The sequence below is a fragment of the Aotus nancymaae genome, unplaced genomic scaffold, assembly GCF_030222135.1.
Source record: "Aotus nancymaae isolate 86718 unplaced genomic scaffold, 86718_ANA_hifiasm-v0.15.2.pri h1tg000076l, whole genome shotgun sequence".
Lineage (NCBI taxonomy): Eukaryota > Metazoa > Chordata > Mammalia > Primates > Aotidae > Aotus > Aotus nancymaae.
Genome location: NW_026988491.1, coordinates 8108234 through 8126650, shown reverse-complemented (window position 1 = coordinate 8126650; position 18417 = coordinate 8108234). Strand labels below are relative to the sequence as shown.

The 18417-nt window shown below is 44.1% G+C and overlaps 1 protein-coding gene across 4 annotated transcripts in view; it reads left to right on the top strand.

The window, feature by feature from the left end:
* Positions 1-18417, top strand: part of LARGE1 (LARGE xylosyl- and glucuronyltransferase 1) — a 626458-nt gene that overhangs the window by 598339 nt on the left and 9702 nt on the right. For all 4 annotated transcript variants that reach the window (XM_064367950.1, XM_021669373.2, XM_021669372.2 and 1 more), the window contains one exon: positions 11692-11838. In XM_064367950.1, coding sequence (XP_064224020.1) covers positions 11692-11838 — 147 coding nt within the window. The remainder of the gene's footprint in view (positions 1-11691; positions 11839-18417) is intronic.

Here is an 18417-nt window from a genome sequence, read left to right as displayed (position 1 = left end):
AACATCTTTGTTTCTGCTCTCACTTCATTGTTTATCCAGTCAGCATTCAAGAGCGAGTTGTTCAGTTTCCGTGAAGTCATGCGGTTCTGAGTTAGTTTCTGAATTCTGAGTTCTAATTTGATTGCACTGTGGTCTGAGAGACTGTTTGTTATGATTTCCGTTCTTTTGCATTTGCTGAGGAGTGATTTACTTCCAATTATGTGGTCAGTTTTAGAGTAGGTGTGATGTGTTGCTGAGAATAATATATATTCTGTGGATTGGGGTGGAGAGTTCTGTAAATGTCTATTAGGTTTGCGTGGTGCAGGTCTGAGTTCAAGTCCTGGATGTCCTTGTTAATTTTCTGCCTCATTGAATTCTCCCACTATTATTGTGTGGGAGTCTGAGTCTCTTTGTAGGTCATTAAGAACTTGCTTTATGTATCTGGGTGCTCCTGTATTGGGTGCGTATATATTTAGGATCATTAGCTCTTGTTGCATTGATCCTTGTACCATTATGTAATGCCCTTCTTTGTCTCTTTTGATCTTTGTTGGTCTAAAGTCTATTTTATAGGATTGCAACTCCTGCTTTTTTTTGCTCTCCATTTGCTTGGTAAGTCTTTCTCCATCCCTTTATTTTGAGCCTATGTGTATTCTTGCATGTGACATGGGTTTCCTGGATACAGCACACCGATGGGTTTTGACTTTTTATGCAATTTGCCAATCTGTGTCTTTTGATTGGGCCATGTAGCCCATTTACATTTAAAGTTAGTATTGTTATGTGAGAATTTGATCCTGCCATTTTGATGCTAGCTGGTTGTTTTGCCCATTAGTTGACATAGTTTCTTCATTGCATCGATGCTTTTTACCATTTGGTACATTTTTGGAGTGGCTGGTACTGGTTCCTTTCTATGTTTAGTCTTTCAGGAGCTCTTGTAAAGCAGGCCTGGTGGTAATGAAATCTCTGAGCAATGAAATCCTTGTACATAAAGCATTTTATTTCTCCTTCACTTATGAAGCTTAGTTTGGCTGGATATGAAATTCTAGGTTGAAAGTTCTTTTCTTTAAGGATGTTGAATATTGGCCCCCACTCTCTTCTGGCTTGTAGCATTTCTGCCGAGAGATCCACTGTGAGTCTGATGAGCTTCCCTTTGTGGGTAACCCGACCTTTCTCTCTTGCTGCCCTTAGCATTTTCTCCTTCACTTCAACCCTGGTGAATCTGAAGAGCCTTGGGGTTGCTCTTCTTGAGGAATATCTTTGTGGTGTTCTTTGCATTTCCTGGACTTGAATACTGGCCTGCGTTGCTAGGTTGGGGAAGTTCTCCCAGATAATATCCTGAAGAGTGTTTTCCAGCTTGGATTCATTCTCTCCATCACATTCAGATACACCTATCAAACATAGATTAGGTCTTTTCACATAATCCCATACTTCTTGGAGGCTTTTTGTTCATTTCTTTTTACTCTTTTTTTCTCTAATCTTGCCTTGTTTTATTTCATTGAGTTGTTCTTCAAGCTCTGATAGCATTTCTTCTGCTTGGTCAATTCGGCTATTGAAACTTGTGTATTATTTGCGAAGTTCTCGTGTTGTGTTTTTCAGCTCCATCGGTTCATTTATATTCCTCTCTAAGCTGTTTATTCTCATTAGCATTTTGTCAAACCTTTTTTCAACGTTCTTAGTTTCTTTGCATTGGGTTAGAACATGTTCTTTTAGCTCAGAGAAGTTTGTTATTATCCACCTTCTGAAGCCTGTTTCTGTCAATTCATCAGACTCATTCTCCATCCAGCCTTGTTCCCTTACTGGTGAGGAGTTGTGATCCCTTGGAGGAGGAGAGGCATTCTGGTTTTGGGTGTTTTCATCCTTTTTGCACTGGTTTCTTCCCATCTTTGTGGATTTATCTACCTGTGGTCTTGTAGTTGGTGACTTTCAGATGGGGTCTCTGAGTGGACCTCCTTTTTGTTGATGATGAAGTTATTTCTGTTTCTTAGTTTTCCTTCTAACAGTCAGGCCCCTCTGCTGTAGGACTCCTGGAGGTCCACTCCAGACCCTGCTTGCCTGGGTTGCTGCCAGTTTCTTCTTCTGTTATCTTTGTCCCAGAAAGGACACTGGTAACTGCAATCCAGAGCTGTTCCTATTTGGCCATCTTGGATCTAGAGCAGCTAGTCAGTTTAAATGGCTGTGAGGGACAACTGGAGACAATAGGGCTTCTTGTAGTCTCCCAGAGTCGCATGAGCACCCACACACATGCACACACACATCCTTCCTTGCCCCTCACTGGTTGATCCCACCTGTGGCTGCATTGGCCCTGCTGCTCCTCACAGCATATCACTAGCTAACTGGTTCATGCCCACACACCTTGCCAGACATAAGCTGAAATCAGAAAATGATGGCACGTCTCAGACCTGGGCCTCTGCTTTCTCTTTTGACCCCAACTAGCGGATCCACTTTTTTTTTTTTTTTTTTTTGAGACAGAATCTTGTTCTGTGGCCAGGTGCCAGGCTGGAGTGCAGTGGCACAGTCTCAGCTCACTGCAACCTCTGCCTCCTGGGTTCAAGCAATTCTCCTGCCTCAGCCTCCTGAGTAGCTGGGGCTACAAGCATGTGCCACTATGCCATTTTAATTTTTGTTTTTTTTAGTACAGGCAGGGTTTCACCATGTTGGCCAGGATGGTCTTGATCTCTTGACCTTTTGTGGCAGATACACTTCTTATGAGCATCCAGGAGAATATGAGTGCATGGTGGTCTGTAAAGGACCCAGAAAGGAAAAAACACGTGTTTATAAGTGCTCTCTCTTGTGGCAGGTGCTGTGCTAGGCACTGGGCAAATGTTATCTTTTTTTATGACACCCTAGTCAAAAATAAGTGCTATTCCCATTATACAAGTGAGATTAAAACACAGAAGGTAAGTTTGCCCAAGATATGTATTTAAGTAGCAGAGCTATCATGTCAACTCAGGTCTTTGTCATTTCCAGAGAGCCCTCTTCACAGTCCCATCCTGGCTACCACATAGGGCAATTACAAATAGATTCCTCCATTCCCTAAACACTTACTGAGCGCCTACTGTTTGCCTGGCACTTTGCAAGACCTGGAAATGTAACCATGAACAGAGGCTCACCCCAGACCACAAGCCTGGTGGGGCTGATAGGTACATACACAGGCAGCCACCACCAGTGAGCAAAACAGTCTAGGATGAACCAGTCCCAAAGAAGATGCAGACCCAGTGTGAAGGGGAGCATGAATGGAGACACATCAAGGCCCATGGAGTGGGGATGGGAGGTGCAGGGAGACCAGTTTTTCTAATTGGCTATGCACCAAGCCTAGCAAGAAATCAATGCTGTTTCTGAAACAGATGCACACTTCAGCACAGGTTTCTTTCCCTCCTCCCATCCCCTTTTAATATAACTTTCATAGGAGTCCCTGGGAACTTGTATGAGAACCACATGGATTTCTTACAACTCAGGTTTGATTAAACAATGGGCTTTCTGACATTTGATGCTGCAGAACAGGGCTGTGGAAACCCAGGGCTCTGAGAGCTGACAAGTCTGGTTCTCTTCTGGCATTCTGACAGCAGTCCCAGTGTCTTCAGCCCCGCCATTCCCAGTAGTTTCTCACTTGTCAGCATTGGCTTCAGCCATTTATTGCAACACCACAAAGAAATCCACACAGCCACTTCTGTTACAGGAGTGGTGGAAACTTGCACGGCAGAGATGGGGAATTCTTCAACCCCTGCCCAAGGAGTAGGGGCCACAAGAGGTCCCAAATGGCTACCAGCATCCAGGGGGCTGATGTTCAAGACAGTCACCCTGGTCAGAAAAAGTAGAAAGATGCCTTCGGAATTATGGGATAGGCTTCTTGAGCTAAGGCCAGTAGGAGTGGTCATTAATGCTAAATGCAGACATAATTCAAACAAGGTGAGAATGGACAACTGTTAGACTTAATGACAAGGGGACATAGCTGACTTTGGCCAGATCCATAGAGTCAAAGACAGATTATAATAGTTTGAGAAACCCATGAGTGGTAATGAAAGGAAATAGCCAGTATAGGATGCTCCTAAGCCAATGACATGTAGTGTCAGTGCACGTGTTCCTAATCTCACAATACTCTTTGTTTTCCGGCCTCTGCCCCAGTTCGCTCCCTCAAGCTAGACTTGAGATTGGCATTTAAGGAGCATGGGTACACAGGTTGTAGCCTCCTGCCTTCTCCCTGTTTTCTGTTCCTAACCACTCTCCTACCACTGCCTTAACCCAGAACTCAAAGAAGTTCATTGATTCAGTTGCAAGGCTGGGGAGACAGACACAATCACCATATTAACAGACTTGGCCCAAATACATCCTGTGGTTATTGAGCTTTCCTGCTTAAGCTGGTGCAGACTTCATTAATATAATTATGATGATGATGATAACTACCAGCTGTATGCTAGTTACTTGTGAACCTCTCAGAACTTTTATCTTTATCATTAAACTGAGAGTATGAGTACCTAAGTCATAGGTTGCACTGAGTTAGAGAAGTAATACATATAAAGCACTTAGCATGGGGCCCAATACTCAATGCATGTAAGCATTTAATATTATTTATCAGCCACCTACAATATACCAAGTAGGTGCTAAGAAACTTAGTTTCTCCAATCCTATATGCTTTCTTGTTATCAGAGCTTTGCAAATAACCTGAAACACTCTGTCCTGACTGGCTACCTCCTGCTGCTTGATTGGAACACATCTCAGTGATGATAAGTCTTCATGACTCTGCACCCAGAGAGTAGTATGCCTCTGTCTTCCTCCCTCCCTATGCTGTGAGCTATGCATGGACAAAGGTTATATATGTTCATTTAGCTATGTACCCAAAGTCTAGGTGATGGCTTCATTAATATTCTTAGTTCTCTTATTCACCCAGTCCATAAAGTATTTATTACCTTCAATATAAGGAAACAAAATTCCAGAGTGTTAAGAAAATTGCCCATGATTGCACAGTGAAGTGGTGCAATTAAGATGGAATCTACATGATCTGATTAAAAAGATCATGCTCTTTTTTCTCACTGTTCAGGCTCTTTTCAAACTGGCATGCCATGAGAGATACCCAGCCCTCAAGTGTGTTGAAGATAATTTCAGTTGGCTCCTCTTGAAATATCAGACTCCTCTGTGGCTCCAATCCCATATGTCAGGCTCACAGCTAGAACTGAGGAGCAGCTGGGCATGCACTCCCCTGTTTATCCCATCCCCTGCTCTCCTCCTCCCTTTTGTCTCCTCAACACTGAAGCCTGGCATCCACTGCCACTGAGCATCCTGCTCTATCCCCACCATCTGTACCACATCCACATCCTGGCCTGGCCCTGCAGCTGCTTGAGGTGGCCCCCTGCAGCCCCCCAGTATAGAAAGACACAAACAGTAGGTAATTCCAGAATCCTTTGTCCCTGTTGAAACTTGACTGTGCTTTCTCATTTTCTTAATCTCAGTGATGGGTTAGTTTTCTAATTTTGTTTTCTTGAAGATGACATCAAATTGGGTTTGTAGTATGTCCTAGTTTGTTTTGTGGTGCTGTAACAAAATACTGGAGACTGTAATTTTTAAAGAATAGAAATTTATTCCCCACAGTTCTGGAGGCTAGGCAGTCTGAGAACACACCTGGTGGATTTGTTGTCCGGCAGGGCTGCTCTCTTCTACCAAGATGGTTCTTTGTGGTTTTTTATTTGTTTTTGAGACAGAGTCCCACTCTGTTGCCCAGGCTGGAGTGCAGTGGTGCAATCTCAGCTTTTACTGCACCTTCCACCTCCCCGGTTCAAGCAATTCTCCTACCTCAGCCTCCTACTTAGCTGGGATTACAGGTGTGCACCACCATGCCTAATTTTCTGTATTTTTAGTAGAGATGAGGTTTCACCATGTTGGCTAAGCTCATCTTTAACTCCTGACCTCAGGTTGTCCATCCACCTCGGCCTCTGAAAGTGCTGGGATTACAGGTGTGAGCCACCATGCCCTGACCCAAGATGGTTATTTGAACAATGCATCCTGCAGAGGGGAGGAATGCCATGTTCTCATGTGGAAAGTGGAGGAAAGGCAAACAAATGGGACCGAGCTCCCTCTTTCAAGCTTTTTTTTTTTTGTAATCATAGTATGAATATATTCATGAGGGTGGAGCCTTCGTGACGTAAACACCTTCCATAAGACCCCACCTCCAGCTGCTGCATTGGAGATTAAGTTTCCAACACATGAATTTTGGGGGACACCATAGCACAATACCTAAGCCCATATCGGTGAGAGAGGAGGAACTTATTTCAGGGAATACTGAGTAGAGGAGAAAGCATAAGGGTAGACAGACCAGATTTAGGGAGCTCATCCTTTGGTGGAAACGGGCGAGTAACTGGAATCCTATTTTCAGGCAAGTTGTTACCATTGCGGGACCCCAGGATGGGTGTGATTAGAATACACGGGTCTCCTCTCCCAGGTTTTACCCTCCCTGTGAAGGAATTAGGTATTGGTCATAGAGTTTTCCTTATATCCTCTAGTCTGGACCACATAGGTTCATTTTTCCCAGCTTCTAGACACTCGAGACGTAACTATATTGGCCAGCCTTGTAACATGGATCCTTTTGCTGATTAGCAATCCAGCCCTGCCCTTGTGTTTACTTGATTTATTTTTGCAGAACCAGAGGTAGGGAAGGGAACTTCTAAATGGCCATGGCCCTCACACTCACCTACTTGACTGGTGCCCTAGATGCTAGCAATCCAGGGGGATGCCACCCGTGACCTCCACGTTGCCAGATCCAGCGGCCAGCCCCCCAGCTCTCATCTCATTTGACTTCTTAGCGGCATCCAACTGCCAGTGACTCCTCCGTGGCACACGTTTTTTTTCTCTCTTGGCTTTTAGGTGCTCATGACAGTCTCATTGTGGTTTTTCCACCTTCTTGGTCCCTCCCAGTAGTTCCCATTGCTGGCTCCTCTTCTCGTTCTACCCTCACTCCCATTTTATAGATATTGCATGTTACAGATAGGGAAACTGCAGAACCAAGAGGTGAGCAGTTAGCCAGGATGCACACCTGAGCAGCCTGCCTCTAGAATCTGAACGACTGTGGCTCCGAGGAGGTGAAGTTGTCAGAACTAAGCAGTGTGTGGCGTTTCCTTATGTCTTCCTAGACACTTTCCCGTCATCCCCTCATACCAGGAACCTGGGCTGTTTCCCTGGTAACAGGGACCTGCCTCTAAAGGAAAGGATGGAGTTAAAAAGAGAGAATGAGATGGAGGGAGGTGTGTATGTATGTGTAAGAGAGATCAGCAGCCAAGGTCAGGTTGAGGATTGGTAATTCCATGCCACTGTAGCACCAGGGAAACCCATCCAGTGCATACTCTGCCCTTCCATGCTGTTTCTTCAGTTTACACAGAGCCCAGGCAAGCCTACCGTCTCCACCCACCCCTACCCCCTCAGTTGGGATAGGAAGCCTCGCTACTCACATCCCCTCCCCTGCTCACCACATTTGTCAGATAGGAGCAAGAGATGTGAACTATTCATACACTTGAATGAGCTGAGAGGAGGGGCTCAGGGAAAAAGATACACGGAAGAGGAGGCTGGGGGGCTTTGGAAGATAAGTTTTATCAAATTCACAGTTCCCCACTGGTTAGCTCTGCCAGGCTGGAAGAGGTGAATTTACTCTATGAGCAACACCTGAATTGTTTTTGACACAAAGACAGACTCAGAGGGCTGGCTAGAGACTGAGATCTCATAAGCTCTGTTTCTGTAGATGAGAAAACAGAAGCCTGCCCTGGTTGTAAGCGGTATGTCGTCTTTTCTGAATCCTCCTTCACTCTCTCCTATTCTCTTGCCTTGGATGCACCAGTAAGCTCAGCTTTGAAAGGCAGAGGACTTGTCAATGAGTTAATTCTAAATCAGGCACTGCTTTTGGGTTCTAGAACCCTGAGAGATGAGAGGTAAGCATTTATTATCTCCATTTACAGATGGGGAACCTGTGGTTGGGAGAGGTTGCAGAATGTGCCCTAAGTTAGGAGAGAGAGGAGCACTCAAGTTTGGGAGCTGCTGCTGTCTGGCTCCAAGTCACTTATGTTCACAGGGCTCTCCATTGTATCAGCAAGGTTCTGAGTTACGTAGATTAAGAATTCCTTGGTCCAATATCAATATAGTGTAGTAGGTTAGTGAACGTTTTGGCAGCTGTGTCGACAAGGGCAACAAAACTTTGAACTGAACCTGTGCATATGCAAGGACTAGAGCTGGTCTGCAAAGAGGAATCACACCATAAGGAAGTAACTGTCAGCTCAGGCCCGTGTGCTGGACAAGAACAGAGTGGCAGTCCAAGAAGAACGTCAGCAGAGCTTGGTATCATTGAATGATAAGGAGGAATGTGGACCAGGTCAGAATCAGGACATGTTTCATTTTAGGTAAGCTACCTGGTATTAATTTCTGTTTCTTGCAACTAAACAACTCTAAGCAATGTATTACAAGAGCCAGAGTAGACAGACCCAGTAAGCAGCATGCCTTACCAGTACAGTCCTCTGGGGTCTCCAGAGACACAGAGCCAATAGGAGAGAGATACATAGTATATCCTATAGATATATCAATATGTAGAGATAGATAGTGATATATGTGTTGCTAGATCAATACAGCTTAAGGAATTGGTTCACACAGTTGTGGAGTTGCCAAGTCTGAAATTCACAGAGCAGGCCTGCAGGCTGGAAACTGAGGCAGGATTCTTATGATATTGTCCTAAGGTAGTATTCCATCTTTTCTGGGAAAGCTCAGTGTTTGCTCTTATGGTCTTCAACTGATTAGATGAGGCCCACCCATATTATCAAGGGAAATCTTCTTTCCTTAAAATTAACTGACTGTACTTGTTAATTATTAGGTTGGTGCAAAAGTAACTGCAATACTTCTATAAAACACTTGCACAGCAATGGCTAGACTAGTATGTGACCAAGTAACTGGGCACCATAGCCTGGCCCATCTGATACATAAAAGTAACCATCATAGGCATCATGTACTGCGTGCTTACTGTGTGCCAGGCAATGCTTAAGCCCTTCCACAAGCACTCTGCTTTTCCTCATCAACATATTTTACAAGTGCATCAATGCCAGGACTTATATAGTGAAAATGATTTGCCCAAGAAGACAGCCTAGTAAAGTCAGAGCTAGATGTCTGGTCTGATTACCACTACACCAGACTGTTTTGCAAAGCTTCCATCTTAATAATCTAAATTTAGCAATCTAAAAGAGTAATGGAGTGACCCAAGTCACTCAGCTTCTCAGAGTGGGCCTAGAACTCATGTCTCCTGGCTCCTTGCCAGCTTTCTGGCTCATCGTCTAGCCCCACTGTTCTGGAAGATTCTGCACCCTATTCTCTGCAGGACTCACTTTCCAGAGAACTATTGGCTGCAAATTGTTGACCCCTAGGACAGCAAGCCCCATCCAGGGTAAGATGTACTAACAGAACACTGAGCAGCAAGACCAAGGCTGCCGTTACCTTCTTAATAAACAGATGTGCTCAGAGTTTGTACCGTGAAGCCACTTCACTGCTGAAACAACTTCATAAAGAGACCGTTTCAGGACATCAGTATTGGAATGTCCTTGAACTGAGTCTGACATGGATCTGTCTGGTGACAGATCTATCTTTGCAGCAGTTTGTATTTGAGTGAGATTAAAGAGAATTTGCAGAGGTAAATAAGGCTTCCTAGGACTGCATTTGTGAGGCATGCTGCTTACTGGGTCTGTCTGCTCTGGGTCTTGCAGTATATTGGTAAGAGTTGTTTAGTTGCAGGCAACAGAAACTAATAACAGGAGCTTAAGTAAAATAAAAACAAAGCAAATAATGGATGGGTTATCTTATGGAATCAAACTAGGACTTGGAAAATTAACACATAAGACTGCAGTTAACCAGGACAGCTCTGGGCCCCTCTGCAGCAGTTCAGAAGCCTTCAGAGCATGGTTTGACATCACTGCAAGTCAATTCTGTGCTTCCCCAGTCTATTTCTATTCAAATTACCAGAGTAAGAAACTAATTTGCTCAGCTTGGGTAAAGTGTCTAATCCTAAACAACCTACCCTTGCCAGGGGTGCAGCTAGGGCAGGCAGAATGCTCTGAGAGCTGCTTCTATGTATAGGAGCAGGTTGCCCCCATAGAAAGGGGACTTGTTTGCCAGCAGGAATTAATCTCCAAGCAGCAGCTCCTATAGTAACTGATTATATTAGTAACTTGAGGCTTATATAGATAGAAACATCCATGTTAGATCTCTGTATGCACTGCATACATATGTGTATGTGTCTTTATTTTGCCCATTCCCTTTACAGTTTAGCCCTCTCAGCCTTCTACTCAGTTCCTATAGCACTGTATTCTAAAATAATCACCTACAAATGCAGTCTGGGGCCCCAATGTAGAGAGCCTTGTCCTGAGACATTTTTAAGAATGTAAGCACCATGTGGGCAGAGACTTTGGTTGTTCTTTTCACCCTGTATCTTCAAGTGCCTGGCATACCATAGGTGCTGCGTGACTGCTGAGTAAGTAGCAACCACCCACCAGTACTGGCACACCTTTCCCCCTGCCCCAGGGATTCCAAGGGCTTTGCTGTCTTGGTCCAGGGATATTATTTAGATCTATATGTCCCACCCCCAATACCCGGAATCAATAGATAAGGTACCCATCTTTCCAGAGGGAAAGGTAAAGAGCCTAGCTCTGCCCATATCTAATAAAGGATTGATATAAAAGAGAGTGCTAGCTGACATTAGCTGCCTGGCCACAGAAGAGGGAATCTTGGATATTTGAAAACTAACATTGTTCAGGCAGACAAAGTGGGAAAAGAATCCAGGCCAGGACAGGCTGACTCAAACCTCTGGCACTCAAACTCACTAAGTATAGCTCACTCACACTCTGTCTTGCTGTCATCCTTTACAAACCTCCTCTGGAATAGTGGTGTGAGAACTATGTATTATTTTGTATATAGTTAGCATGAGCACTATGGTAAAGAGGGAACTGCAAATAATATTCAGGGGGTTCCACAATGAACTTCCAGCCCATCCCAACTCTACTGGGAGCTGGTGAGATCCATTAGCCAAGGATGGTTTTAGGAAACTGTCCTTATTGTGACCTGGTCCAGGTTCCCCCTCATCATTGAATAATACAAAGCCCTTCGAATGTCCTGTGCCCTTCTTGGACTGCCACTCTGTTTTGTCCCATACAGGCCTGCGCTAACTTAGTCACTTTCTTATGGTATGATTCCTCTTTGCACGCCAGCTCTGGTCTCTGCTCATGCACAGGCTCAAAATTTGGTTGAGTGGAGTGACTTTAATAATGCAGCAATGGAGAGTTTTTTGTTTCTTTGTTTTGTTGTGGGGGAGGGTGGGGGGCGTGCAGGGTGGTTTGAGATGGAGTCCCGCTGTGATGCCCAGGCTGGAGTACAGTGGCATGATCCCAGCTCATGGCATCCTCTGCCTTCCAGGCTCAAGCAATTCCCATGCCTCAGCCTCCCAAGTAGTGGAGTCAGGGTTTCACCATGTTGGCCAGGCTGGTCTCGAACTCCTAACCTCAAGTGATCTGCCCGCCCCCACCTCCCCAAGGCTAGGATTACTGATGTGAGTCATCGTACCCAGCCCAGTTTCCCCATCTTTAATTGAGAGGCTGACTTGAGCTTTCTCTCCCTTGCCTCCCTGGGCCAATGACCACCCTGCCCTCAAGGGGGAAGACCCTGGCCTGGTGTCACAGGGTCTCTGTCTCTCTGCCTCTTCCCCCTTTTCAGGAAGTCTGTCATCCAGCTCGACCTTGCCAACACCAAGAAAGCAATGATTGTGCCTGCATTCGAGACACTGCGCTACCGGCTCTCGTTCCCCAAGTCGAAAGCGGAGTTGCTGTCAATGCTGGACATGGGGACCCTCTTCACATTCAGGTGAGTGGCTCTAGCTGCTGTACTCTAGGGGTGCTCAAAGGCCTTGTTTGTTGTGGGAAACTGAATGGCAAAGCTATTGACCCAGAAGTTTGTTGCTTGCCTTAGTCCACTGTGAGACCAGGAAAGCACCACTTTCTACAGACAGTGTCCTTGTGATCTCTCTCTTTTTCCCATGCCAGTACATACCACGTCCTTTTTTCATGCATGGATGACAGGTGTTCTATGTCTAGATGGAAGATTAGGCATGTTTGGAGGACTGAAGGGTAGGAAGGTTTAGCTTACTTCTGTTCGTTCTTGTTTCTAAACTCAGTTTAGGTCCCTGCTCCCATCTCCTGACTCTGAATTCTCTTGTGTGCCTGTCCATTCATTCATTCGGTAGGTGAGTTTCATTCTGTTAGCACCATGGTAGTAGTTTTCCTTTTTCTTTGTGGTATTGTGGTTTGTTATCTGAGCCCCTGAGGCCTGGGGGATGTGTAGCTATTGTGTCAACAACTTCAAGTTATCAAGGTGACTCCAGAGTTGCACACAGCACCTGTGGCAGCCAACTTTCCTGTTGTCCAAGTGACCACTGCAAACAGAATCCTGATTTAGAATCCTGATTTTCCTTCTTTCCCAGGCCCCTGTGTCCTGCAGGAGCTCCCCTGTCACCTATCCGAGTGCCCCAGGAGTCTGTACCACTGCACAGGTGCAATCAAACAGATTCCATGTCCTGGAGACAGACTGCAGAATTACATATAGTGTTCCAGAGGGATGTAGTTGTATTGCTGGGTGCTGTAACTTAGCAGTCTGAAGACAGGGCTAATGCTTCTGCCTGCTCCGGTTTTACTTGTTTTTTGTTGTTGTTATTGTTTTGAGACAGAGCTTCACTCTCGTTGCCCAGGTTGGATTACAGTGGCATGGTTTCAGCTCACTGCAACCTTCGCCTCCAAGTGAGTCTCCTGGCTCAGCCCCCAGGTAGCTGGGATTACAGGTGCCCACCACCACACGCAGCTAATTTTTATGTTTTTAGTAAAGACAGGTTTCACCATGTTGGCCAGGCTGGTCTCAAACTCCTGACCTCAGGTGATCCACTGACCTCCCAAAGTGCTGGGACTACAGGTGTGAGCCACCTCACCCAGCCCTGCTCCAGTTTTAAAGTCAGGCTACTATTGTGAATGACATCAGATGGCCAACACTTCCTTTGAGCTAAAAAGCATGACTTTCTAGATCATTAGAATTTTATTGAAAAGACTGTAGTCAAAATAACTTGGGTTGATTGGGATCCAACATGTCCTAGTAGGAGCAGCTCTGGATTGCAGCTCCAAGCAAGAGAGCAGAGGGTGAGTGGTCACTGCATTTCCAGATGTATCTTTATTGCCCACAGACCAGGAGATTCCTGGGTGGAGGGGCACTGTTTCAGCTGGTGACTGGAGCACCTGGGAGACAGAGTCGCCAGTTCAACTGAAAAAAAGGGGACTGAACCAGGGAGCCAGGCCAGGAGATTCCTGGGCGAAAAAGCACCACAAGTTTCCAGCACAGCTGTTTTAGCCGGTGCAGCGAGTCTCTGCACAAGAACTCACAGAAATCCGGATGCCATTTCCACTGGTGACTGGAACACCTGGAAGACAGAGTGAGTTGCCCGTTCAACTGAAAAAAAAGGGGTCTGAGGCAGGAAGCCAGGTGATCAGGCTGCACCGGTCCTACCCCCACAAAGACCAGCAATCTGAAACGCTCTGGAATGAGAGTTTCACAGCAAGCACAGCTGAACCCGGGATGGTCCAGCTCTGCAGGGGAGGGGCGTCTGCCATTACAGAGGTGGGCCACCATTGCTAAGGCAGTTCTAAATATTCCCCTATAAACAAACAGGACTGCAGGGAAGTTCACATGGCAGCTGGACAGAGCCCACTGCTCAGCAATGCCTCTGCTGGCAGACTGTGACTAGGCTGCCTACTTGCTGGGCAGGGCATCCTGAAAAAAGGCAGCAGCATGACAGAAACTTTATTTATAAGCCCAACCTTCCTGGGACAGAGCACCTGGGGGAAAAAAGGCTGTTATGAGTTCTGCTGTAGCAGACTTAAATGCACCTGCACAGCAGCTCTGAATGGAACAATGCAGCTCACAGCTCAGCACTTGAGCTCCTATAAGGGACAAACTGTCTCCTCAAGCAGCTCCCCAACCCCCATATATCCAAGAGGAGTCACCTCATAAAAAGGAGAGCTCAGGCTACATCTGGCAGGTATCCTTCTGGGACAAAGATGATAGCAGAAGAAGAAACTGGCAGCAATCCTTACTGTTCTGCAACCACTGCAGGTGATCCCCAGGCAAGCAGCGTCTGGAGTGGACCTCCCGCAGTCCTACAGCAGAGTGGCCTGAGTTAGAAGGAATACTAAGAAACAGAAATAACTTGATCATCAACAAATAGAACGTCCACTCAGAGACTCCAGCTGAAAGTCACCAACTACAAAGACCACAGGTAAATAAATCCACAAAGATGGGAAGAAACCAGCACGCCTCTCCTCCTCCAAGGGAACAAGGCTGGATGGAGAATGAGTCTGATGAACTGACAGAGACAGGCTTCAGAAGGAGGGTAGTAACAAACTTCTCTGAGCTAAAAGAACATGTACTAACCCAATGCAAAGAAACTAAACCTTGAAAAAAGGTTTGACAAAATGCTGACGAGAATAAACAGCTTAGAAAGGAATATAAATAAACTAATGGAGCTGAAAAACACAAGAACTTCACTAATAATGCACAAGTTTCAACAATTGAATCGACTAAGCAGAAGAAAGGATACCAGAGATTGAAGATCAACTCAATGAAATAAAACGAGACAGCAAGATTAGAGAAAAAAGAGTAAAAATAAATTAACAAAGCCCCCAAGAAGTATGGGATTATGATGTGAAAAGACCTAATCTACATTTGATGGGTGACAGAGAGAATAACACTCTTCAGGATATTATCCAGGAGAACTTCCCCAACCTAGCAACGCAGGCCAGTATTCAAGTCCAGGAAATGCAGAGACCACCACAAAGATATTCCTCAAGAAGAGCAACCCCAAGGCACATAATCATCAGATTCACCAGGGTTGAAGTGAAGGAGAAAATGCTAAGGGAAGCCAGAGAGAAAGGTCGGGTTACCCACAAAGGGAAGCTCATCAGACTCACAGCAGAAACCTTACAAGCCAGAAGAGAGTGGGGGCCAATATTCAACATCCTTAAAGAAAAGAACTTTCAACCTAGAATTTCATATCTAGCCAAACTAAGCTTCATAAGCAAAGGAGAAAGAAAATCCTTTGAGAACAAGCAATTACTCAGCGATTTCATCATCACCAGGCCTGCTTTACAAGAGCTCCTGAAAGAAGCACTAAACATAGAAAGGAACAACCAGTACCAGCCACTCCAAAAACATGCCAAGTGATAAAGAGCATCAACACAATGAAGAAACTGCATCAACTAACGGGCAAAACAACCAGTTAGCATCAAAATGGCAGGATCAAATTCTCACATAACAATATTAACCTTAAATGTAAATGGGCTACATGGCCCAATCAAAAGACACAGATTGGCAAATTGGATAAAAAGTCAAAACCCATCAGTGTGCTGTATCCAGAAAACCGATGTCACATGCAAGGATACACATAGGCTCAAAATAAAGGGATGGAGAAAGATTTACCAAGCAAATGGAGAGCAAAAAGAAGCAGGAGTTGCAATCCTATAAAATAGACTTTAGACCAACAAAGATCAAAAGAGTCAAACAAGGGCATTACATAATGGTAAAAGGATGAATGCAATAAGAAGAGCTAACAATCTTAAATATATATGCACCCAATACAGGAGCACCCAGATACATAAAGCAAGTTCTTAATGACCTACAAAGAGTCTTAAAGTTCCCACTATTATTATGTGGGAGTCTAACACTCCACTGTCAATATTAAACAGATCAACGAGACAGAAAATTAACAAGGACATCCAGGACTTCAACTCAGACCTGGACCAAGCAAACCTAATAGACATTTGCAGAACTCTCCACCCCAAATCCACAGAATATATACATTCTTCTCAGCAACACATCACACCTACTCTAAAATTGACCACATAATTGGAAGTAAATCACTCCTCAACAAATGCAAAAGAATGGAAATCGTAACAGTCTCTTAGACCACAGTGCAATCAAATTAGAACTCAGAATTCAGAAACTAAGAACCGCACAGCTTCATAGAAATAGAACAACTGGCTCTTGAATGTTGACTGGATAAACAGTGAAATGAAGGCAGAAATAAAGATGTTCTTCAAAACCAATGAGAAGACACAATGTACCAGAATCTCTGGGACACATTTAGAGGAATGTCTAGAGGAAAATATATAGCACTAAATGCCCACATGAGAAGCAAGGAAAGATCTGAAATCGACACCCTATCATCAAAATTGAAAGAGCTGGGGAGCAAGATCAAAAAAACTCAAAACCTAGCAGAAGACAAGAAATAACTAAGACCACAGCTAAACAGAAGGAGATAGAGACACAAAAAACCCTTCAAAAAAATCAATAAATCCAGGAGCTGGTTTTTTTTTTTGAAACAATCAACAAAATAGACCACTAGACAGATCAATAAAAAAGAAGAGAGAGAATAATCAAATAGATGCAATAAAAAACTATTAAGGGGATATCACCACAGATTCCACAGAAATACAAGCCACCATCAGAGATAACTACAAACAACTCTATGCACATAAACCAGTAAGCCTGGAAGAAATGGATAACTTCCTGGATACTTGCATCCTCCCTAGCCTAAGCCAGGAAGAAGTCGAAACCCTGAAGAGACCAATAAGAAGGGCTGAAGTTGAGGCAGCAATTAATAGCCTACCAACCAAAAAAAGCCCAGGTCCAGATGGGTTCACAGCTGAATTCTACCAGACATACAAAGAAGAGCTGGTACCACTCCTTCTGAAACTATTCCAAACAATCCAAAAAGAATGAATCCTTCCCAAATCATTTTATGAGACCAACATCATCCTGGTACCAAAACCTGGTAGAGACGCAACAAGAAAAGAAAACCTTAGGCCAATATCCATGATGAACATAGATGCAAAAATCTTCAATAAAATACTGGCAAACCGATTGTAACAGCACATCAAAAAGCTTATCCATCACGATCAAGTAGGCTTCATCCCAGGGATGCAAAGCTGGTTCAACATACGCAAGTCTATAAACATAATTCACCCACATAAACAGAACCAAAGACAAAAACCCCATGATTATCTCAATAGATGCCAGAAAAGGGCTTTGACAAAATTCAACAGCCCTTCATGCTAAAAACTCAATAAACTAGGTATCGATGGAATGTATCTGAAAATAATAAAAGCTATTTACGACAAACCCACAGCCAATATCATACTGAATGGGCAAAAACTAGAAACATTCCCTTTGAAGTCTGGCACTAGACAAGGATGCCCTCTCTAACCACTCCTATTCAATTTAGTATTGGAAGTTCTAGCCAGAGCCATCAGACAAAAAAAAGAAAGGGTATTCAATTAGGAAAGGAGGAAATCAAATTGTCTCTATTTGCAGACAAGATTATATATTTAGAAGACCCCATCATCTCAGCCCAAAATCTCCTGAAACTGATAAGCAACTTCAGCAAAGTCTCAGGATACAAAATCAATGTGCAAAAATCACAAGCATTCCTATACACCAATAACAGACTTAAAGAGATCCAAATCAAGAACGAACTGCCAACATTGCTACAAAGAGAAAAAAATACCTAGGAATACAACTAACAAAGGATATAAAGGACCTCTTCAAGGAGAACTACAAACCACTGCTCAATGAAATAAGAGAGGACACAAACAGATGGAGAAACAGTCCATGCTTATGGTTAGGAAGAATCAATATCGTGAAAATGGCCATACTGCCCAAAGTAATTTATAGATTCAACGCAATTCCATCAAGCTACCAATGACCTTCTTCACAGAACTGGAAAAAACCACCTTAAACTTCATATGGAACCAAAAGAGAGCCCCCAAAGCCAAGTCAATTCTAAGCAAAAATAAAGTTGGAGTCATCACGCTACCTGACTTCAAACTATACTACAAGGCTACAGTAATCAAAACAGCATGGTACTGGTACCAAAACAGAGATATAGCAATGGAACCGAACAGAGGCCTCGGAGGCAATGCCACACATCTACAACCATCTGATATTTGACAAACCTCACAAAAACAAGCGATGGGGAAAGGATTCCCTGTTTAATAAATGGTGTTGAGAAAACTGGCTAGCCATGTGCAGAAAGCAGAAACTGGACCCCTTCCTGACACCTTACACTAAAATTAACTCCAGATGGATTAAAGACTTAAACATAAGACCTAACACTTCATAAAAACCCTAGAAGAAAACCTAGGTAAAACCATTCAGGACATAAGCATAGGCAAGGACTTCATGACTAAAACACCAAAAGCAATGGCAACAAAAGCCAAAATAGACAAATGGGACCTAATTAAACTCCAGAGCTTCAGCACAGCAAAAGCAACAATCATTAGAGCAAATCAGCAACCAATAGAATGGGAAAAAAATTTTGCAATCTACCCATCTGACCAAGGGCTAATA